Source organism: Balaenoptera borealis (assembly GCF_965194805.1).
Source record: "Balaenoptera borealis genome assembly, chromosome: 6".
Lineage (NCBI taxonomy): Eukaryota > Metazoa > Chordata > Mammalia > Artiodactyla > Balaenopteridae > Balaenoptera > Balaenoptera borealis.
The window spans coordinates 14,143,807-14,167,775 of record NC_138863.1 but is presented as its reverse complement, the minus strand read 5'-3'; the positions used below and the strand labels follow the sequence as shown (position 1 = coordinate 14,167,775).

At 42.5% G+C, this 23,969-nt stretch overlaps 1 protein-coding gene across 2 annotated transcripts in view; it reads right to left on the bottom strand.

Moving 5' to 3' along the window:
- Positions 1-16,421: 16,421 nt before the first annotated feature.
- The window catches only part of WDFY1 (WD repeat and FYVE domain containing 1), a 48,139-nt gene continuing 40,591 nt past the window's right edge, over positions 16,422-23,969 (bottom strand). For both annotated transcript variants that reach the window (XM_082395851.1, XM_082395852.1), the window contains 4 exons: positions 22,095-22,196; positions 20,355-20,485; positions 18,735-18,843; positions 16,422-17,939 (listed from right to left, as the gene is read on the bottom strand). In XM_082395851.1, coding sequence (XP_082251977.1) covers positions 17,880-17,939; positions 18,735-18,843; positions 20,355-20,485; positions 22,095-22,196 — 402 coding nt within the window. In that variant the 3' untranslated portion in view covers positions 16,422-17,879. The remainder of the gene's footprint in view (positions 17,940-18,734; positions 18,844-20,354; positions 20,486-22,094; positions 22,197-23,969) is intronic.

Here is a 23,969-nt window from a genome sequence, read left to right as displayed (position 1 = left end):
TGTGTATATATAGATGGCCCCCAACCTATGATGGTTCGACTTAAGATTTTTCAACCTTACCATGTTGTGAAAATGATACGCATTCAGTAGGAACCATACTTCGAATTTTGAATTTCACTCTTTTCCAGGGCTAGCGATACTCAGTTCCATATTCTCTTGTGATGCTGGACAGTGGCAGTGAGATGCAACTCCCAGTCAGGCGATCATGAGAGGAACAACTCATACATTTAAAAACATTCTGAATCCAACAACCATTCTGTTTTTCATTGTCAGTAGAGTATTCAATAAATTACAGGAGATATTCAACACTTTATTATAAAATAGGCTTTGTGTTAGATGATTTTGCCCAACTGTAGGCTAATGTAAGTGATCTGAGCACGTTTAAGGTAGGCTAGGCTAAGCTACGATGTTTGGTAGGTTAGGTGTATCAAATGCATTTTTGACTTAAGATATTCTTAACTTAAGATGGGTTTATTGGGTTGTAACACCATTAAGAGTTGAGGCAGATCTATATATAGAGAGACATTTATTTTAATAAATTGGCACATGCAATTATGGAGGCTGACAAGTTCAAAACCTGCAGGGTACAGTTTTTGGACCATATCCCCTCTGGTTAAAGATAAAGAACTGTTAAATACTGGATCAGAATTTAGGAAACAAATTCTTCCTCTTCTCTCTCCTCCCCCCAACTCGTCCTCCTCCTTTCCCTTCTTCTTTGGAGATATAGATTAGGAATTCTAAAACTATTTCCTGTATGTTCTAGGATCCAACAAGTAAGTAAATATATTATGGGTCATGGGAGACAGGTTTCTCACTGTTGTAGAAGGGAGTCATAAATGCAGAAAGAGTGGGTGGTAGAATGAACCCTGTAGTGTTGGCTTGAAGTTGGAATTATCATTAAGAATGCATGATAGGGAATTCCCTGGCGGACCAGTGATTAGCACTCCATCCTTCTACTGCAGGGAGCACAGGTTCGATCCCTGATTGGGGACCTAAGATCCCACATGCTGTGTGGCACGGCCAAAAAAAAAAAGAAAAGAAAAGAAAAAGAATGCACAATAGAGGTATAGAATAGATATAGGTATGTGTAGGTATATATGTATATGTATATATGTGTGTGTGTGTGTTTGTGTGTAGACATATATCTATTTCCTAAACTCTCTCCTTTGAAAAGGCCTAAAATCGGTAATATCCCAGAAACAATGAGCTCACCTAAAACCCAGATCTTGCTTCTATATACCATGAAATAAAACAAACTTTGAAGAAATGACAGGTACCAGGGCTGACAAGGGAAAGCATAAGAAAAGCCTGGAATGTCTTGTTGTGCCAGAAAGTAAGCAAAGAATGATAGTGACATGTTAAGAGGACACAAGAGCCAGTTTACAAGGACTCCCATGGGAAAAGTCTAAACTAATTCAAGCAATAAAATAATAATAAAAAAGGATTATAACCTATTGGATAAAATAAGAATTCACTAGTCTACATGGATTGATTGATTTATAAACAAACAAACAAACAAGAAAACAGATGAAGGGAAAGGCAAAGCTTTTTTTTTAAATTTTATTTATTTTTTATACAGCAGGTTCTTATTAGTCATCCATTTTATACACATCAGTGTATACATGTCAATCCCAATCTCCCAATTCATCCCACCACCACCCCCACCACCCACTGCCACTTTCCCCCCTTGTTGTCCATACGTTTGTTCTCTACATCTGTGTCTATTTCTGCCTTGCAAACAGGTTCATCTGTACCATTTTTCTAGATTCCACATATATGCGTTAATATACATTTGTTATTCTCTTTCTGACTTACTTCACTCCGTATGACAGCCTCTAGGTCCATCCACATCTCTACAAATGACCCAATTTCATTCCTTCTTATGGCTGAGTAATACTCCATTGTATAGATGTACCACATCTTCTTCATCCATTAGTCTGTCGATGGGCATTTAGGTTGCTTCCATGACCTGGCTATTGTAAATAGTGCTGCAATGAACACTGGGGTGCATGTGTCTTTTTGAATTATGGTTTTCTCTGGGTAGATGCCCAGTAGTGGGATTGCTGGGTCAAGGCAAAGCTTTTCTTACTAGAAAGCAACTAATAAATGTAGAATAAATGCTGGAATTAAAAAAATCATCAAGCAGTCTTGGTGAGTACCAAGAAAATCATCAAGCAAGAATCACCAATGGATGCTGAAACTAGTGGGTGAAAATTTGAAGAGTAATAGGGTGTTCATAGAGTCTCAAAGTATTCATTACATGTGTTACTGAACCAGGTTGGTTTGCCCAAAGCGCCCCAAGCCAAACACTGAGATGCCAAGGGTTGTAGCAGAGAAGGGGTTTCTTCACAAGGCAGCCAAGTGAGGAGATGGGAGAACAATTCTCAAATCGGCATCCCTGAGGGTGAGGGGCTTGGGATATTTATGGGTAGAGTATAGGGTGGTCAGAGGTGCAGGGGAAGGTGATTTGAGGCAGGAAAAAGGTGAGGTAATTGCTGCTCTGCACAGACATATCTGAGTTACGTGCTCTTCATGGGATGCATGTTCAGAAAATGGTGGCATTAGCTTGATCTGAGGCTGGAGATTTTGACCCTCTGACGTCAAAAGGTCAGACTGGACAGCTGCCCAGGCCCAGTTTGAGGGTTGGTGGTCCCAACCAGTCTTAGCCAGCTCCAACTGTTACGACAGCAACCCATAGGTCAGAGGTATTATCCAAGGGGAGGGGGGGGGAGTTAGGGAGTCTTGCGATATATTACCAAGACTGTGTGAAGCTTGGAGGGTATACAACTTGCAAAAATAATTAAAGAGAGCTTAGTCAGTGAAGGCAGTTTACAGGACATTATTTATTAAGAGAATTATAGTTTAAGGGATCTAACCGATGACTGCCTTCAGTTTCACATGTAGTAAAATATTAACATTTGGAGAATTTGGGAGGGTGCATGGGAATTCTTGCAACTTTTTGTAAGTCTGAAGTTGTGTCAAAATAAAAAGTTAAGAAAAAAGCAGTTGACAGCATTCCCAATTATTGATCATTGAGGACCAAGATAAATTCAACAGTCTTATGCATGTCCCAGATGATTGGAGTTTTTTAAAATAATGTTTAAACGCTGACAAATACACCAAGACCATTTGTCTTTTAAAAAAATTTTTTATTGAAATATAGTTGATTTGCAATGTTGTGTTAGTTTCAGGAGTACGGCAAAGTGAATCTTTTTTAGACTCTTTTCCATTATAGGTTATTACAAGATATTGAACTTGGAACTAGGAGCTACTGTATAGTTCCCTGTGTTATACAGCAGGCCGTTGTTGGCCATTTGTTTTGAAGGACTTATTTCTGTAATATATTTTCTATTTTTTAAAAAGATGATTATTGTAAAGACAAAAGGCCATTGAAATCTTTTTTACCTGGGGTGAAAGTCACTGTGAAATCATTGAAAACTAGAATTTAGTTGCTCTTTTCTCTAGTAATCAATTAGCAATACTGTGTCAAAGTAAAGAAAGCTGGGTGTTTTGTGGGGGTGGCGGTGGTCAGTGGGAAGGAAGGAAGGAAGCTTTCATATCTTGAGAGAGGTGGTGGTTATGCTTTAGCTTTTAATTCATGAACTTAAAATGGAAGCTTTAAACATTTTAGATTAAAATTACATTATGAGTAAAATGATGTCATAATAGTTTTAAGTCTTGGAGCTAAACTGGAAACCTAATTAAAATCAACATACATATCACTCATAATTATGACTATTAAACAATGTGAATTAATTTCAAAATCAAAATAGAAATTAAAAATGGAAAAATGCATCAAACATACTCTGTAGAAATAATAATTCAAAATCTTCTTTTCAAAATTTAATTCTAATGAAAATTGATCCTGTTTTAACTGGGTCTCTTGTAGAGTCTGATAGAAACTTTAACCTTGACTAATTTGGGGGAATATAACAAAGAAACAGAAGGAATTTGAGTATGACAACGTTTATATTTTATGAGAACTTGCAAGAGTGTTGGTATTAATCTAAAATTTGCCTCCCTGAGTAATATAAAGCCTGTCTGTTTATAGACAGAGAGGTGTTTATTTTAATTTACTAAGGCTTAATAAGCTGAATTTTGAATCTGCATAACATATCCTGAGCACACGTCCTATGTGCCAGGAACCATTCTAAACACTTCTACATGGATTAATTGATGTGGCCATAACAACCTCCCAATGATGAAGGCACCACCACAACCTTCTCTTTAGAGATAAGGAAACTAAGGCGCAGAGAGGTTAATTAACTTACCCAAGATCACACAGCCAGTAAGTGATAGCTGGGATTCAAGCCCAGGCATGAAGTCATCAGGGGATGCACTCCTACCCATTATCCCACACTGCCTCCCCTTCCCAAACAAAGTTAGTTGCTTGTAAAAGAAAGGGCTATCACCATTAACAACAAAAACTAAATTTTTTGAATTTATCAACTGTATTTATCATCAGTCCCAAAGAGGTTATTCTGTACATTCTTTGAAATAAACTATGTGAATTTCCTACTCCTGGGACTTGAAATATGAAACACTGTGATCCGCTTAACCCTTGGGCATGGTGCCCCAGAGTTCACTGAGATTGACCAATGTTTCCTGACATGTATAAAGTGTTTAAATTACAACTTGCCGAACTTGAACTAATGAAGAGAAGACACTAGGCAACTTTTTAGATAAATGAAAGGCCAGCGAAGGGAGAACAATAACCATTTATTTTCACCAAAAGCAAAAAAACAAAAAAACTTCCGTTTCAGCAAGAATGCTGAAGAATGCTGGGCTGGGCTGTTAAGAACGTCCTCACATTCTTTGTAAATCACACAGACAGGTGGTTTTGCAGAGTCCATATGGGAACGTGTATGGATTAGAGAGTCCCTGGGTATTTGTTTCAATCTAGATTAAAACGTGAAATGAGGGGCTTCCCTGGTGGCGCAGCGGTTGGGAATCCGCCTGCCAATGCAGAGGACACGGGTTCGTACCCCAGTCCGGGAGGATCCCACATGCTGCGGAGCAACTGGGCCCGTGAGCCACGACTACTGAGCCTGCGCGTCTGGAGCCTGCGCTCCACAACAAGAGAGGCTGCGATAGTGAGAGGCCCGGGCACCGCGATGAAGAGTGGCCCCCGCTTGCCGCAACTAGAGAAAGCCCTCGCACAGAAACGAAGACCCAACACAGCCAAAAATAAATAAATAAATTTATAAAAACAAACAAACAAACAAAAAACTTGAAATGAGAAGCAATAGTTCTTAGAAATGGAAGACTCCAGGGACAAAACTCTTTGTTCAATATCTCCTGACTCGACTCCAAATCTCTATTTTGGTTGAGTGTTCCCTTCACTAACTCATTCTCATGACAGAGATTTCCTGAGCACCTGCCATGTGCCAGGCACAGTCCCAGGTGCTGTGACCAGGGCTGCGTTATGACTTCTGTGGGCCCCAGGCCACTCTTGCCATCATGGCCCCCTGTCCCCATAAAAATATCTTAAATAGTATATTTTATGACTACGTTGGTATAAAGTCAAATATAATCCAGGCTAGACTCGTTATTATATATTCATTCTTCTTATCTTCATTTTTTCTTCTGATTTGAGAAGGAATTAAAATAAAAATGCTTTTGTGAGCCTGTAGGCATGATGCTTCCTAAACCTACTGGACAAGCAGGCTGTTTGTGACAAAGAGCTTATATTTTCATTGAGCTTATAGTCTAAGGCGAGAGAGAAATATTAGTCACATTATTCACATTAGTAAATGAACGAAGAGGACAGCTTCAGATGATGGTAATTCCTAAGAAGATGAGGGTAACGTGACTCAGGTCAGGACTAGGGTGCAGCATGTGAGGCTCCCGGGGCATAACATTTAAGGAGTCAAAGCCACACAAGCTATTAATCCTGAGCTTGTAGGACCCTGAGGGTGAGGGTGATTCTGCACCATTTAATGGAACCAGAAAGTGAATGAAGGTGAACAAGCTTCCATTTAATTTCACTTATAATTAAAAGTAAGAAACCAAGATTTAAAAGCCCTGAGGCAGTCTGGAGCGGTTGTAGTTTTGCATGCACCCTGCATACCAGATCGCGTGCCACCGTCTATCAATGATAAAGGTATCAGTGGACACTTCACCCTTTTAAAATGGTATATATAAAATTATTAACTACAATGGACAAGAAAACAAATAAAATGGTATAACTGCAATGACTATTCCATGCTGGGATAATAAAATGTCTGCAGACCCCCTTCTCAAATGGACAAGCTAGGCATCTAACAAAGTATCCTGGACTAGTTCCCCACACCCACACCTCCCGAGGGGCTGAACAGTCCGGCAGGCATGACATTTATGCAGCAGTAATTCCCCTGCAAGCTCTGCCACCGTTCATCAATTCCCTCCTATTAAACATCTCCAAGGAATTCCCCGGCGGTCCAGTAGTTAGGACTCTGCACTTCCACTGCAGGGCGCACGGGTTCCATCCCTGCTCCGGGAACCAAGATCCCACATGCCACCTGGCACGGTCCAAAAAAACCCAAACCAAACAAAAAACCATCTCCAAATAATTCCCCGGCGGTCCAGTGGTTAGGACTCTGCGCTTCCACTGCAGGGCGCATGGGTTCCATCCCTGCTCCGGGAGCTAAGATCCCACATGCCGCCTGGCATGGCCCCCAAAAACCCAAACCAAACAAAAAACAATCTCCAAATAACAGAAGTCTAGAACGACGTAAAAATGTAGTTTATCAGGCATTCCTAATTCACAGATCATCTGGCACCATAGTGAATCCAGATGTCAAAAATAAAATGGTGCCAAAGTCAGCGTAGCAAAGATACAGAAACTATAGGTAACTCATATACCTTCTCTTAGAAACCTTACATACTTAGATACCTATGATTAGCAATTATGTATTTATTATGAGAAAACTATAGGTAGGACCCAAAGCAACCTGGCTTCAACAGCCTTTGGCAGCAATGTGTTCAAGCGATATGAGACAATAAACAGTAAGGACAGAAGCCATTTAAGTTGAATAAATGGGTAAATGCAGTGGATTTGTAGGTATAAAGATACTGGAGGATCTATTGATTCAGGAGAGGGGAGATTTAGAAGGCAGTGACACTTTTTAATCAATAATTAATTTTGTCTTACACAACTGGACAGTTGAGTAACATATTATGAAAAACAAATAGTGAAAATGCCAGCTGCTAAGGTCCAGTGGAGGAAGAGTGTCCCCGAGGGCTGCAGCAGAATCTACAGGCAGTAGAGTCAAAATGGAATTGAATCCCGGCTCCTCCACTTAGTAGGCTGGGCAAGGTCACTGAACTTTAATGTCTCTGAACCTTTCAGAACTTTAGTTTCCTTCTCTGTAAAATGGGGATTCGTTCTCATTCATGGATGTTGTGTGAAATAAAGAAAAAATGCACACGGAATATTGGCTTGGCATCTGGTCAGTTCTGAGTATGCTGGGTTCTTTTTGTGGTACGAGTTCCGATCAGGGTTCCCCAACATCTACTTTTCAGCTCAACAACTGATCGTACTTCTGAGCTATATGGCAGCCCCACCCTTCCCAATGCTCAGGGGAAAACTTGGAGCGTTTTCTGACTGAGCCGCCATCATTTCTCTCCTGGATTACTTCCCAGCCTCTTCAGCTACCTGCCTGCCCGCATCACTACAGCATATGGGCAGCAGAGCAGCCAGTGACCCTCCTAATATGCGAGTCAGATCACGTCACTCCTGTACTCAAAGCCTTCAGGTGGCTCCTACCTCACTCCGTAAAAGCCAGCATCCTTGCAGTGGCCTCCGTGATCCAGCCCCCACTGAGCTCTCACTTTCTCTGCTAAAACTCTCCCCGTCACTCATTCAACTGCAGCCACTCTGGTCTCCTTGCTCTTCCCCCGACACATCAAGCTCACCCCTGTGTTGGAACCTCTGACCCAGCTATCTTCCCTGGGAACTCCTTCCTTGATTTCCACTTAACTATGTTCCTCACCTCCTTCAAATCCTTTGAACATGTATCACCCTGATCACTCTATTTGGCAAACTACCCCTACCCACCACCTGCATGCTCCATTTGTGGCAACCTGTTCTTTGCCTTTTCTCCATAGCACTATTAACTTCTAGTATACTGTATAACTTATCTATTAGGCTTACTGTGTATTGTCTGTCTCCCTCTGTAGGAATGTAAACTCCACAAGGGCAGGATCTTTGTTTTGTTCTTTTTTTTTTTTTTCTCAAGGATCTAGAATAGTACCTATACATGGTAGAAACTCAGTATTTTTTCAATGAATGGTGGTGTGTCAATAAAAACACAATATATATGATGTAATACACATCACATATAGTAACGTTTCAGTGCTTGGAAAACTGGGAATTCCATAATTCAGAACTCTCCATGCCCTAATCATGGTACATAACTTGCATTTACATAATGGGCAAAAAACATTGAGAAAATTAGAGCATCCTTAAATATGGCCAATATAAAATCTGAATATGCTTAGTACAGACTGGGTTAATTCAAAACCAAATTCATGTGGCAGCCTGGATGGGAGGGGAGTTTGGGGGAGAATGGATACATGCTGTGCACCTGAAATTATCACAACATTGTTTTTTGTTTGTTCGTTTTAATTTATTTATTTTTGGCTGCGTTGGGTCTTTGTTGCTGCGCGCAGGCTTTCTGTAGTTGCAGCGAGCAGGGGTTTCTCTTCGTCGCGGTGCGCAGGCTTCTCATTGCAGTGGCTTCTCTTGTTGCGGAGCACGGGCTCTAGGTGCGTGGGCTTCAGTAGTTGTGGCATGCAGGCTCAGTAGTTGTGGCGCACAGGCTTAGTTGCTCCGCGGCGTGTGGGATCTTCCCGGACCAGGGCTCGAACCCGTGTCCCCTGCATTGGCAGGCGGACTCTTAACCACTGCACCACCAGGGAAGCCCTATCACAACATTGTTAATTGGCTATACTCCAAACATTAAATAAAAAGTTAAAAAAAGAAAACAAGTTTAATGTGTCCAGAAGGGAAATCTCAAAGAAAAATTTGGAGTGGAGGTAGGGCGATGGGCTTGGTGGGTAGGAACGTGGAGGCAATCTGAAGAAAGATAATGAGGATCATGACCCATTAGCTACAGGTCCCTGGAGTACTCTTATGAGAAAGAAACCCAATTGTTTCTGAAGAAGCTCGTGGGTACTATGTTGCCTTGGGTCCACTTCTCTTGCTTGGGTTGGCGGGTGGGTAGGGACGGTGCTCTGCCCTATGGCTCCCAGATGAGGAATTAATGGCTTGTTGTTCAGGTTACTACTGCTGTGTAACAAATCACCCCACAACTTAACAGCTTAAAATAAGCATTATATCTTGTTCACAGTTTTGTGGGTCACGAATTGGGGAAGGGCTTACCTCGGCAGCCCTCGCTTGGCTCCTCTCCTGCTGTGGCAGTTGTCAGCTGGACCTGCAGACATCTGAAAGCTCAGATAGGCTGCCTCCAAGATGGCACACCCACGTGGCTGGCAGGTAATGCTGGCTGTCAGACGGAGCTCAGCTCTGCCGCCGACCACAACACCTGGTGGTCTCAGGTGGCTGGTTTCCCGCAGAGAACCAGGTGGAAGCTGCGTGGCATTTTCTTATCTAGCCTCAGACACTGCACGGTGTCACTTCTGCCATATTCTATTGGTGAGTCACTAAGGTTGGCCCAGATTCAAGGGGAGGGTACCTAAATCCCACCACTCAACAGAAGGAGGGTCTAAGCATTTGCAGAAATATTTTTAAACCATCATACCCATCAAACATGAAGCTGCAGAGTGTTGTCTTCTGATTAGGTCTTAATGATGACCAGACTCCCAGAACTAGTGCTTGATGCTTTAGAAACATCTCATGTCCCCCGTGTACTTATCTTCTATAACCTCTCTACACTTTTCTCTAACTGTTCTTTCCAGCCTCTGGAAACTGTAATAGTAGCTTGGAAGGTGAGACAGGGTGGGTAGGAATGATGGTGGTGGAGGAACAGGAATTTCACACTACGGACTCACTCCCTAAGAAAATTCACCTAAGTTCCTTGGCATTTATGCACACAGCACCCAAACTGTACACAAACAGGCATCATTATTTAAGTGTCCATGATGTGCCTGATCCTGAGCTCCATGCTGTGTTTGCACAAGTTCTCTGTCCCCTAGAAGTTAGAGAGAGGAAAACAAGAACCGCATGGTTAGACAGGAGCAAGCAAGGAGAACACAGAAGTCAGGGAGATAATGACGGGACAGTTTAGAACTTGGGCTTCTACTGTGAGTGGGGTGGAGTCGTGAGGGTTTTGTGTACGGGAATGGCATGATCTGAGCCGTGTTTTAACAGGTGTGTTGAGTAACAGGCTGTTAGGGGCAGGAGGTGGGAGACTGGTTAGGAGGCCACTGGAAAAACCCAGATGACAGGGAACTGGATCACGGTAATAGCAGCTGAATGGTGAAAAGTGGCCATACTGGGATACATTTTGAAGGTAGAGCCAATAGGCTTGTACTGAGGTTTGTGTCTGCAAGCTTGCCTGTATTTTCAGCACACATTTGCAACTTGGGATTCATCTGATAGATTACAGCTGACATGACTCCTGCAGCAAAAGACATTTGATGCCATGTCAATAAAATGCAAGAAATAGGAAAGTACAATAATAACGCAGAAATAAAGTCCCAAGTCACTTGAGCAAAGAATTATTTTTACACAAGTAAATTCAGAAATAAAACAAATTTGTTTGACTGTATGCTTTTTCCTCTCCCTTCCTCTTTTTGACACTACACTGGGTTAATTCAACCAGGTGTTCCTACTTAATTTTAGAAGTTGCTCTCCAATTAGTTCCTCTAACTCCAGGTAACAGCTCAAGGAACAGCACACAAAACGTTCAAAGTATTCAGCCTAATGTGGCATTTTCAAAGGATGGGAAGAAACAAATGTATGATGGGCAATGAGGATACAGACAGAAAGGCTGGTCCCTGCCTTTCAGAGGCTCTCAGGCAAGAACCAGAGCACATGTTAGCAGGCCATCACCATGTATGTATCAAGTCTCCTGTCATGAGTTAAAGCATGTGGTGGGTCCAGAAGAAGAGTTTAAATAAGCCTGCAATTGTTCGAAGATAATTTTCCTTTCTGTGACTTAAGGTATCTTGAATACAACAAACTGTGCAATCATGCAAATTCTGCTATCACAGCATTAACTGGAACAATCTACAGCTATTGAAATATCTGGTTACCATTATCTTGTCAAAAGAATATCATGTTTATTTAATAAGGGAATGATACTTTGAATTCTGAAATAGTAAAATCATGTAACTGTTTTGTGGCTTTATTAGTTGGGTTTGATTTTGGTGGAGTCACGGGCTGTTGGCTATTCTTAAATGTTGCAGGAATAGAGGAAAATCCCCGTTACGAGAGCAGATTTAAGTAAAAGTCCCTTACCAGTGTCACAGGCTTAACAGCCATACTTTAGAAGAGTGATTCCCAAGTTCTTTCAAATTTATTAGCTTGATCTGGGGACACTGCTACATTCTTTGCTGTGCATTAATGTGAATCTATTTCAGATAAAAATACAATTTACTTTCTGGAAGGAATTTTTTAACAGCTTCAAAATGATGTATAAATAGTAGCAGATTATAAATATCATAAAACACAGATTAAGAATCACTGCTCTTTGGAGTATACGGGAAATGATTGGTTTGTAAGAAACCTGGAGTTATAAATGTCACCACAGAAGCCACCTATCAGTGACACCACTGATTCACGAGTCCGGGGTGCGGGTGAGGGGGTGACAAATAGAATTCTAATGCCCCTCTTGACCTTAAACTCTAGGGTGTGGGAAAACATACCACACATCCCTTGCTAATGGTGTAATGAAATTTCTATTACTTTATCTTTCTCCAGGATCTAAAATTTCTTCAAATATGAAAGACCCAGATGGGGTACTAGAAAAAGAAGCATGAGTTTTGAGGTCAGACAGACCAGAGCTTGAATCTTCAGTTTTCCACTTGGGTTTGACCTGGGAAGCTATCTCACAGGCTCCATTTCTATACCACAGGTGACAAGACTAAAGTCAAGAAGGTGTGTTACTCATAGTGTGTTACTCAACTTTTGTGGGAAACTATAGGTATCAATATGTAATAAACTCCCTAAGGGGTGGTTTGTGTGTGCAGTGAAAAGATTTAGAAAGAGATCTAACTATAGTCAAGGAAACTTAGGGACTAAAGAGTGATGGATGGGAAAGGAAGCTATAACTCAAGTATCAGCATTACCCTGCCGAGAATGTTTTTATAAGTGAGCCAGGTGAAGCCTACAAAGGGAAGGCAGGAAACAACTTGCTGGTCTGTTTCCACTTTCCAAGGGAAAAGCCACCAGCTGACTCTCCAGCACCCTTGGCAACAAGCACATCAGGCTGTCGTAACAGCATCGAGGTCATCCAGCCAACCTTTTATCCCCCGCATCCTTGTCCACCGCACAGCCTGCCAGAGGTGACTTGGGTTCTATCTAGACTGTCTTACAGAAAGCCGTACATCAACAAACTGGAATTCCATAGATTAAGACACTAAGCTACGCCTGTTTATTGCCTATTCAAAGGAACAAATTCAAGTGTTGGCAATGGTATGAGGATATTAGCAATAAGAATAAACACAATATGCATATTCTTTGACCTAGCAATTCCTACTTCTAAGAATTTATCCTAATAATTGGAAAAATGGGAAAAGATGAATATACAAGCATGCTGAGTTTAGTATTTTAAGATATTTAGTGTTTTAATTAAAAATTCAAATATTCAAAAGATGTATAATCTAATTTCAACATGGGATTGGTGACATACACGATGGTTCAGCCACATAATGGAACAAGGGAATACCGCTGTCCAGCCTAAATTATGCTGCAGCTAAAACCCACACACACATACCCTGCCTCAGTGCACTAAAACAACAAAGATTTATTCTCCCCTCACGTAACACCCACTGCAAGTCCAGGGCAAGCTGGGTTCCACGGGGTGGCTCGGCATTATACTCCTCTATCAACATGCACTTCCGTGACCACTCGGGAAGAAACTGGTGGTTGAGCCTCTCGCCTGCCATTAAATGCTTCTGCCTGTACGTCATTGGCTGAAGTCAGTCACGTGGCCTTACCTAACGTCACAGAGTTGGAGACGGGCAGTCCCAGTACACGTTCGGACAGCACAGAGCTAGCGTCCACTGCAACTTTGCAGCAGCTAATAATGCTAACAGCGTGCACAATTTTTTGACATGGGCCAACTATCCGTACTACATCAGGTGGGGAAAAAAGGTAGTCACCCATTAACACCATATCTATAAGTGTGTGTTCTATACGTACATGTGCATTTAAAAAAAACCCTGGAAAGATACACAGCATAAGTTTAACAGTGGTTTCCCTGGGTGGTTGGACTAAGGGGTTTTAAAAAAATCTTTTAAATATTTGATATTTAAAATACCAAATATTTTTGGTATTATCTTTTTATTTTCCTTTTCTTTTTATTATAATAAACATATTATTATTATATTTTTTTCTTTGGCCACGCTACACACCTTTTTGGGATCTTAGTTCCCCGACTAGGAATCGGACCTGGGCCCCTGGCAGTGAGAGCACCGAGTCTTAACCACTGGACCGCTAGGGAATTCCCAATAAACATATTATTTTGATGATGAGAGAAAATAAAGCTTTAGTGTTTAAAAAAAAAAAAATCAATAAACTGTCATTCTGATCTCTAAACCAACCGCTTATCAGTTAAGCTGAGGACTCAGTTCTCCTGAGTCTGAACCACCATGTGTTTCTTCATAAGACTGAGCTGTTGGCGAGGGGACCTAGGGAGGGATCATGGTGTTTCCACGTGGCTCAGGGCACTCAGGGGGCCTGTATATCCTGAGTGATCCGACTCCAGGGCTTCACAAACTTCAAAACAGATCATACCTACTTCCTTTATATAAAACTCTCATTACACGCCAGCACATGAAGGCAGGCGGTATGAAGAAGGCACGTGCTTTCAAGTCAGACAGACAGTGTCTACTTGGTTTTCTCATTTGTAAGACGGGGAAAACAATGCCTTGCAGAAGTGTTGCCGGGACTGAATAAGGCAAAGTCCGCAGAGCACCCAGCACACAGACACTGCTAAACCACGGTAGCTACTACTGCTGCCCTATGTCCAGATCAAACATAACAAAAGCCAAATTAAGCAACAGAGCAACAAGCAAGGAACACTTTATTGTACGCACGCACGTTCTCAAAAAACCCACAAGAACAGAACCCGCAAATAGAAGCAAAGAACAAAGTTTTCTAGCTGTCTGGGACACGCAGGGCACCCTATACTATAGAAACATAGCTAGTACAAGACAAAATGTACTAATCAACATTGCCCTTTGCTTCCCCAGTCAAAAAAGTCTATAGAGAAAAACACTTTAAATTGTATTCTAATATAAATTTGTGGCACAATTCAACTTCAACTTACTCAAAGAGCTACTGTATAGTAAATAGCAGAAAATAGAGTAGACATTCAATAGTCTGCTCACAATCAACAATTAAGCAATAGACACTTGAATAAATATAGCATGTATTACTTACTTGTTAAACTTCACATTTATAATGAGGAGATGGTTTATCATTAATAGTAACGGGTTTCTTACATTTTAGGAGATACCAGGTCCAGTAACGGAAGTAGGACGTAATTTAATGAAAACGGATTTTAGAAAATATCTCCTTGGGTCTGAGCCACTATGGTATTTATTCCATACTTAGGCCAGTTTCAACAGTTTACAAATGTGGGTATTAACAAACTGAATGTTTCAGGGGGAGAACAAAGTGACACCATCTTCTAGAGCAATATGTTTTGTTTATATCCTCTAGGCAGCAGGATAGTACTAGGACATAGTAAACAGAGATTTATAATGTAATGAATAATCTGCTTCCATCTCATGCTATAAGGGTACATTCCTATCACTTGCACTAATAAAGAGCAATTTTAGAACGTGTTTAGAATGAAGAATTGGCAAGTCCTGATCACAAACATACTAGATATAAACAGAAGGATATTCTCTAACATTCTGTACTTTGTGATCCCTAATTGCAACTCAGCGTGAGTATTCAGGAATGGAGAAACCGGTAAACCCTTACTTGAAGAACTATTTTAAGTGACCCGTTTAAGAGTAACGCAGTCAAAATAAGGCAATAACTAGAAGTCTAGCTGTACTCTATGTGCCCAGTCACTAAAATTGTGAAAATAATTTTTACCCACCTTTATAAAAAATATTACCCCATTTGCTACCTAGTGTGTGATAGAAACAAGGCAAACCTGTCACGTGCGTTTCAAAAAAAAAAAAAACTGGTGATAAGCTCTGGTGGAGAAAAAATACATTGAAACATTCTCCTTTCCTTTTCTGGATACCCTGCTCCAATTCTTCCTCACACAGACCTTTCCTCCTTGACTTAGGTTAACCCCTTAGGAAGCGCTATATCAGCCTTATATTCTCTATGAAACACTGAGTTTTTCATTAAGGATTTTTTAAAATAAAAAAAGTCTCAAAGCTATGGCATATTCTCAGCAGCTGTGAAACTCTGCTCAGTCTACCACAGACATCATAAAATCACATTTTACAGAGGTTAAAGGAAAGCAAAACCACAGTTCGGCCCTCTTCAACATGGCAAGGGATAGATCACATTCTATTTTCCTTGCAGGACTTCATAAAATCCCCAGGATAGCACCTTTGTATGAGCTGAACCATTGACTAAACTAAGCTAACATTCAACACTGCCATTCAAGTTACCGTCACTCAAATTTTCTTCTGGATTATGTTAGTAACAGACATTATGCAAAGGGCCTAGTAAAATTTTTTAAAGAAAACACCTTTTTCAGGTGATATAACACAAAAATTACAAGGAGCAACAAAGTCGACTTCTACTGCAGATCATTCTAGAACATGATGTGCCTGACCTCCTTTCCTTATTTGTGCCACTTGGCCATTAAGACATCTTAGTTTAACTGCCTGTCTTAAACTATTATTTAAAAAACTCATACAGAGTGAAGTAAGTCAGAAAGAGAAAAACAAATACCATATGCTAACACATATATATGGAGGAATCTAAAACAAAAATGGTTCTGATGAACCTAGGGGCAGGACAGGAATAAAGACGCAGACCTACTAGAGAATGGACTTGAGGATACAGGGAGGGGGAAGGGTAAGCTGGGACAAAGTGAGAGAGTCGCACTGACATATATACACTACCAAATGTAAAACAGATAGCTAGTGGGAAGCAGCCGCATAGCACAGGGAGATCAGCTCAGTGCTCTGTGACCACCTAGAGGGGTGGGATAGGGAGGGTGGGAGGGAGACGTAAGAGGGAGGAGATATGGGGACATATGTATATGTATAGCTGATTCACTATGTTATACAGCAGAAACTAACACACCATTGTAAAGCAATTATACTCCAGTAAAGATGTTAAAAAAAACATTTTAATTAACAGCTGTTATTTTAAAATATTTAGTCCCTTAGTTATATCATACAGAACAATGTTGTCTTGATATGATCCCCCAAAAGCGATGCAGTAGTTTTTTTCAATATCCATTAGTAAGACTAACAAAAATACTTTTGCTATCTATTTTAAAATCTGTCCTTACAAAAAGTCGACTTCTCGCCACTCGCTTCCATAGCCCTAAAATAACAGATACACGTTTTGCTGTTAAAAACAAATAGATATTTGAATATTAAAAGACAGGCTCCCCATTCCCTACCTCTTCCCCATCCTGGTACTAAGTCGCCGAAAACTTTTAAAATGCCGTTTGATACAACAGATTTTGCTAATTGTTATGAAAGTAATTTACAAGTGAGGAATTACTGTGCAGGACCTGGCTAACAGTTACTGCTCTGGATTACCGATTTCCTTCTATGAAATAAGTTATAAGTAAAAGTCGACCTAGTTTAAAAAGCTTTGGAGTTCTTTTCTGAGGTGTCTATTAAGTTGCCACAGTATCACAGGGGCTCATCTTGGACCTGCAAACAGACTGTGTCTTTTGGGAGGACTGCGCTGTCCCATGGAATGGACTGACCGTTCCCCATCCCAGACCATGCTGGTAGCCGGGTTTTCCGTTAGTCGTCACTGACCGCAGTCAGAAAGCGTCAGGCGGCTTGTGCAAGTCCCGCGTTAGCAGCACCATAGAAACGTCTTGTCCTCAGAGCACATTTGGGGGAAAGGGAAGAGTGTGGACTGCCTTGGTTAGTACAGAAACTGTACAGCTCACTGAGTGACAATCTGAGAGTTCGCCCACGGCATGCTGGCTGGGACGAGAAACAACTGAGGCGGGCCACACACTAAGAGCAGACGTGGCACCGCCTGGAGAGGACAGATATTGTTAAGAAGTTTTCTCAGTGGCTAGGGGTGGAGAATATTCACAGACTGCCAGCAGACGAGGAGGGTCTCTGGGCTCCTAAGTCCCGCTGCACCCCCCAAGGGAGAGAACAAGTCCTCCTCCCCTGACCCCTGCTCTGCCTGCGGAGAAGCGTGGGGGCCCGTGCGGGCCCAGCAAGCCCGGGGAGAAGCGCGTTTGTAGTTGGAACTGCTTGAAGAAAGTTCTAGGCTTTAACTCTTCCGTTCGGTATTTTTCCCCCGAAACTCTCGCGTGCTAAATGACTGCCTCGGCACACGTCAGCTCACCACTCCCGAGGACGTCTCGCTGGAGTAAATAACTCCACTCCTCGGGGACCCGCTACATCCCACGGGTAGTTCCACAAATGCCCCAAAACACACCTCTACATTTTTTTTCTTTTTAAAAACGTTGACTTGTTTTTTAGTGGCTGCTGTCCGTCCACGCGACAGTGACCGTGGAGCTACAGGGAAGCATCGTGTTTGGTGAAGGCTGCTGCTGGGAAGGCGCAGACCCCGCCCGGCTCCCGGATCAGTGTGGAGAAAACCCAGTCGCCAGGCTGCAGCCCACCACGGGCGTCATGTCCCAAATCTGCAAGAGAAGGGGGGGGCCTGGAGACGCAGCACCGGTCACGGTCACGTGGCCCCCCAGGAGGCGCTGCTGGCGCTGAGAACAGACAGCTGTTACACTCTCAAAGCGGCCAGCATAACTCATTCTCTGCTTTCCCTACAAAACCTTCTCGAGATTTACATAGCGACGAAACAGCGTGGTCGGCTAAAATATGAAAAAAAGCTGATGAGCAGTATCTCTCTCGACACCTGCAAATTACATCATAATGATGTTTTACTATAAATTTACTTTTATTTTTAATAAAAAGCCCACTGGGGAAAGGCCCATTTTTTTTTTTTATTATGAAATAAACTATGTCATAGTTTTACAACTCAAGAGTGGTACTAAGGATAAAACACTTACTTTCAGTTCCTGCGTTAGCCACCCAGGGATTTAATAAAAAAGCGTGTGGTTATTTCGTATACATGGGAAGCCTTCTGCCCAGGATGAAAGGATCAATAGCCAGGGAAGGAGTGATCAGAGAAAGGGGTCAGCTAAGGCCAGGCAGGGGGAGGGAGGACCCTGGGGCTGGCTCAGTGCAGACAGTGACAGAGGTGTGCCAGGCCCTCACTGGCTCACCTGGAGAGACCGACGTGGCCGAGGGAGACACCACCAAGGGCGTGGAAACTCACAAACATGCAGTTTGTTTCCAGGTTTCCACGTGGCTATAGGTTGTTCATCAAAAGGCAAGGCGAGCTTGCCAATCAGAAATGCCTTATGCACATTCATAGCATGGCGGTGGGGCAGTCTACACTGAGGTGCTCACTGGCAGGTTACCTTCACCACGCGATCGGTCCCGCAGGTCACCATCAGGCCTCTAGCAACATCCATGGACATGTGGGAGATGTTATGTTTTCCTTCGTGAAAGGTTGCTAGAGAAGTCCGACTAACAGAGAGAAAAGAGACCATTTAAACTCACCCCACTGTTTCTAGAGGTAAGGGATGAATTTTCTTAGCAACAGAGAGGAAATACGATAACACGGTCAAAATTCGCTCCTAAAAATGTGGCTACAGTTTTGAAAACTATAATTAAAGGATGATGGAAAGCATGATAAGTTGCAAGACTGTTTTATAAAAGATTTTCTAAAACTCCCAAAATAACCAAATTTTTTTTTTCTTTTTTTTGTTTTTTAGTGGAAAGGCTGGTACCTTCCTAGACATCAGGACAAGCCTACACTGCATGAGATCCCAGGCTGCAGGCTCCCCCGGAACCCTGGTGTGAGAAGCAGCACTCCTGCGCACACTGACCCTCACTCTGCTCCAAAGCCCGCAGCAGCCCAGGCCCCATCACCAGCTCACGGACCGACACCAGTGGTGCCGCACTAGCTTTCCTACTTGGGCCTCCACCAAGGTGTGTCCGTCTGCTACTTTCCAAGACGATTCAGAAAGGAGCAAAAGAGGGCTTCCCTGGTGGTGCAGTGGTTGCGAATCCGCCTGCCAATGCAGGGGGCACGGGTTCGAGCCCTGGTCTGGGAAGATACCACATGCCGCGAAGCAACTAGGCCCGTGCGCCACAACTACTGAGCTGCGTGCTGCAACTACTGAAGCCCGCGCGCCTAGAGCCCGTGCTCCGCAACAAGAGAAGCCACCGCAATGAGAAGCCCGCGCACCGCAAGGAAGAGTAGCCCCCGCTCCCAGCAACTAGCGAAAGCCCGCGCGCAGCAACGAAGACCCAACGCAGCCAAAAATGAAAAAAAAATAAAAATAAAAGAAAGGAGCAAAAGAAAATGCTGATTCTGTCCAAATGGATCTGTCTGAGTCAGGAGAGAATGGAGGACAGACAGACTTGTCTTACACATAAATAGTTATTTAAGAACAGATTGCTAGGTCAGATTGTTGTGGAAGAGAGAACATGGGTCTCCGGAGTTTTCCCACAAATAAAATTTCCACGCGCGTGTGTGCACAGGTGGAAGCGGGGGCGCTTTTGCAGGGCGCCAGCTCAGCCACCCATCAGCGTGCACGCGGCCTTGACCCTCACAGCATCCCGAGTGGCGCGGGCTCGCGGCCCCGGACTGGTCTTAGCTGCATCATTTCTCACAGTGTTTGGGAGAAACTCGTCTTAAGTCATAAAGCTAGGGCAGAATCCTCTTTGGAAACTGTTTATGAAAGGGATAAACGAGTGGGCAGAAATACAGCTGATCCTGAACAACACGCTTCCAACGGCATGGGTCCGCTTATACCCGGAGTTTTTTCAACGGTAAATACCACAGCCCTACGTGATCCGCAGAACCGTGGATAGGAAGGGCCAACTCTTTTTATACCCAAATTATCCACTACGCGGAGGGCTGCACCTCTGACCCTCGCGTTGTTCAAGGGTCAACCATGTACCTGTATCATTTCTCAGGCTCTCCCACTGCAGATGGACACACAAAAAGATAAAGATAAGCAAACACTCACTCCTCGTCCTTGATGGAGTCATAGCAGGAATCGCAGACGCGGACCTGGAACTCAAAGCCCATGACAGGGTAGCTGGAGCGCTTGCTGCTGCACTTCCCACAGACAGCCTGCCCACACTTCCTGCAGTGATGCTTCGGGGACCAGAAGGAGGAAAGGGAGGAGTTTACCTTTTGCTTTAATGCAGTGATGCTTCGGGGACCAAAAGTAGGAAAGGGAGGAGTTTACCTTTTGCTTTAATGCCCGTGGCCTCACTTCAGAGTAGGGGAAATGGGATTGGGACAATGTGCCTCGAATTATAATCACCCCCCATTCAATGTATCAATAAACACGCCAAAGGCAGACAATATCAACACCCATTGAGGATTTCCAAATATCTTTGCTTTGTTATTGGTCAAATACTAGTTTTCATTCATTCATATTATCTGCCTAGGCGACCATAAACAACATTGTTAAGACCAAGTTCAAGCTCGTTCAGGAACCCAAATGGCTAGAGACTTCAGGAGGGAAAAATGTATTCCTATTACAGAGAAAAGTTTTGATATAAAGTTTTAAATGTAATTTGCCCTCATTAAGAAACAGATACCCATAATCATGTTGTGCTATTTCTTTTCATCTTTCCAATTGTGATTCTGGAAATAAGCACCAAGAACATTCCAAAATAGCCCAGTTATTATTACTAATTTTAACATATATATATTTTTTTAAACCACTAAAAGCTTTGTGACCCACACCTTTCCTCTCTCTACCACTAGTTGTTAACTCATAAGATTAAAATTAATTCTTCATGTTTCCTTTGAAGTAGAGACTACTTCACACACCAGTTACCAGCAGACATGGGTTGCGAAAGCTAGGCGAAGGATGCAACGTGGGTGCTGTTTCCGAGCGTTAGAATGTTATGAATGCGGAAACAATTCCTGCACTGCCTGCCAGTCTCATATCTGACCTTGCTGTAGAGTAGCTTCATAAGTAAAGTCCAAGAAAGTTTATTAACACACACAAACTTTCCGTCAACCCCTTAGAGAGGTGCAACCAGTAATAAAAGGAATAAAATTGGCATTCTTTTTCACTTACCTGCACAAATTCATATTCAATCTGAATGAATGGCTACCTTCAAGGCTACTGCAGAACTATGTTTTTTGCAGAACGTTAGTGTTACGTGACTACCCAGTGATAAGCGCTTCCTTGAAATCTGTAGGCTATTTGGGACATGTTTCTTCAACTAATTAAAAAAAATAAAAAACAGTACAGACTTGAAACATGCTTAATAGAAATGCTCCAGGTACACTTACGTGGAACAATTTAGGAATAATCTAAAATTCTCGGTGTCAGAGTATTCCAGTGAGGGCTAATCTGTTACTTTTTATCTGTTCGTGCAAGCATTAGGCTTAGATGCCCTAGTTCATTCTGATTTTGTGCTGGGCTAGTACAAACACTGACTTTAACAAGTAATAGTCCTAAACTCAAAACTCTTTCATCTATTTACGAATAGGCTCTCAGGGTTTTCTGCGCGTCCCGGCTTTTCCAGTGCAGGACAAGCAAGGGCATAGTTTGGTAACAGTCTCGCAATTACCCCGGGAAAGGCCCTGCTCATTGTCAGTCACACAGTGATGGTGGTACCACAAAGGTGGGATTTAACAGCATTTACAGGGAAAAGTGTGATTCCAAACAAAATGACAGATCAATCACGTAAATAACAAAATACAGAATTAACCCAGTGAGGACTCGACGCTGGCTACTCACCTGTCTCAACCCCAGTGTCTTCGTGTCCCACATCTGCTTTATATTCCAGAAAAAGGGCTGCTCACATTTCTGACAAGAATCACTTTCTAACCACTGAGGAGCCTGGGGGAGGAGAAAGTGAAACCCAGCATCTGAGCAGCTGCAGGTTTACACTGAGTGGTCAGAAGTTAATACGACAGTTCCAGACCTTGGTGGGGTTATCCTTTTTTTGAACTCTTCAGTATATTATAGCTGTTGCCATATTCAATATTATGTTTGTGTTTTGAATAATCTTTATCATTTTTGCCATGTTTTCAGGATTGCTCATTCGTAATCTATCGATAGGAGGGAGTAGTTCAATTTGTATTATGAACTCTTACGAGTTGTCTTCATGTATTTCTTTTTTATGCCCAAAGTTTTTAAAGTTGTTTGATAACTATATCCAGTTGAGCAAAAACCTTTCTTGCAGAACCTGACGAACTACCGCTTGGGAAGGCTTGTGGGGTCACAAGGTGACCAACAGGAGTTCTTCGGGGTGGGCATCATGTCAGACAGATTAGTTGCCCCGCCCCCACTCCCAGCTCCCGTGCGTGGGTGTCCTTCCCTCCCTGTGCCCGCACAGCCAGCCTGCAGACCCCCATTCGAGCAGTGATCTCTCTGCACTGCAATTCTTTATGCACATTTCCTTCCCCCAGCCCTTTCGACTAACCTATGGATTAGTCACTGGTCTTTTCATCTTTAAATACGTTCAGCCTGTCACAGGGTAGGCTCTCAATGAATTTTTGTTGAAACACGGCAATTAGGCCTCAAAATTACTTCACTGAGAACTTAGAAAATGTTTCTCTAAACAAAACATTACAAGTTGTATTCGATTACAGGATGAACCTGCTAAAAGTCTCTTTAACCTCAATCATGCATCATCATATACGTGGCAGTAAAAATAGAAAATACTATTTCCATAAAATTAAACCAAAGGTCATGAAGTAAGAAATAACCTTTTCTTGATCTTGAAAGTTAACACTCAAGAAAAATGTATCTGATAAGAGGAGATGATGGGAGAACCACAGGAACTGACCTACACTGATCCTTATAAAATACGCAGTGAAGATGGTCAGCTTTACAGAGATTCGAAAGGGGACTTCTGGTGGTTTAAAGAATGAGTGTCCCAACTTCTTTTTTGTTTCCTATTTCATCAAAACTTTTGGCTTTCCTATTTCTTATTTTACATGGTACTAGAAATATTTCTGTATAGGACAGCCATTACGAAGGTCTTTCTTTCGGGGGTTGGGGGGTAAGGCACTCACAAACAGAATGAAGTGGGCTGAGACAGAGGAGAGGTTTCTTTAAATAACTGTGCTAACGTTGGAAATGGGAAGGGAGGACAGAAAGAGTGATAAAGAGATGCGCACCTCCGTGAGGAAGATTACTACTTGATGTAGAATTACTTGTTTCTGTGACCAGGGAAGAGAGAAGGTGGTTTGAAAACACTGCCTGTGAACAATGTTCCTGAAGGAGAAACGGTGATTACGACGACACGACGGGCCCTGCTGCCAACAACGTGGGGACATTAAATGGCAGGGGGAAGGAAAGCAGGGGCCACTGTCTAGTCTTATGTTTGTGACACACGCCAGTGTAACTCCTGCAATACCACCCACGTAAGGAACAGTCACGTGGAACAAGATGAACGCAAAAACATATTCATGGCAGCGATATTCAAGTATGAGTGTACACTGCATAAGGCTGTGAGGATTAAATGGGGCAACATTTGCGAAGTGTTTTGCATAACGCCTGGTATATACGGAGGGCCTTATAAGTCCAGCAGTGTGCCAAGGGTTTTATATGCCTTATTTTGCTTAATTTTCAACACGACCCTAGGAGATGATACAGAGCAACATT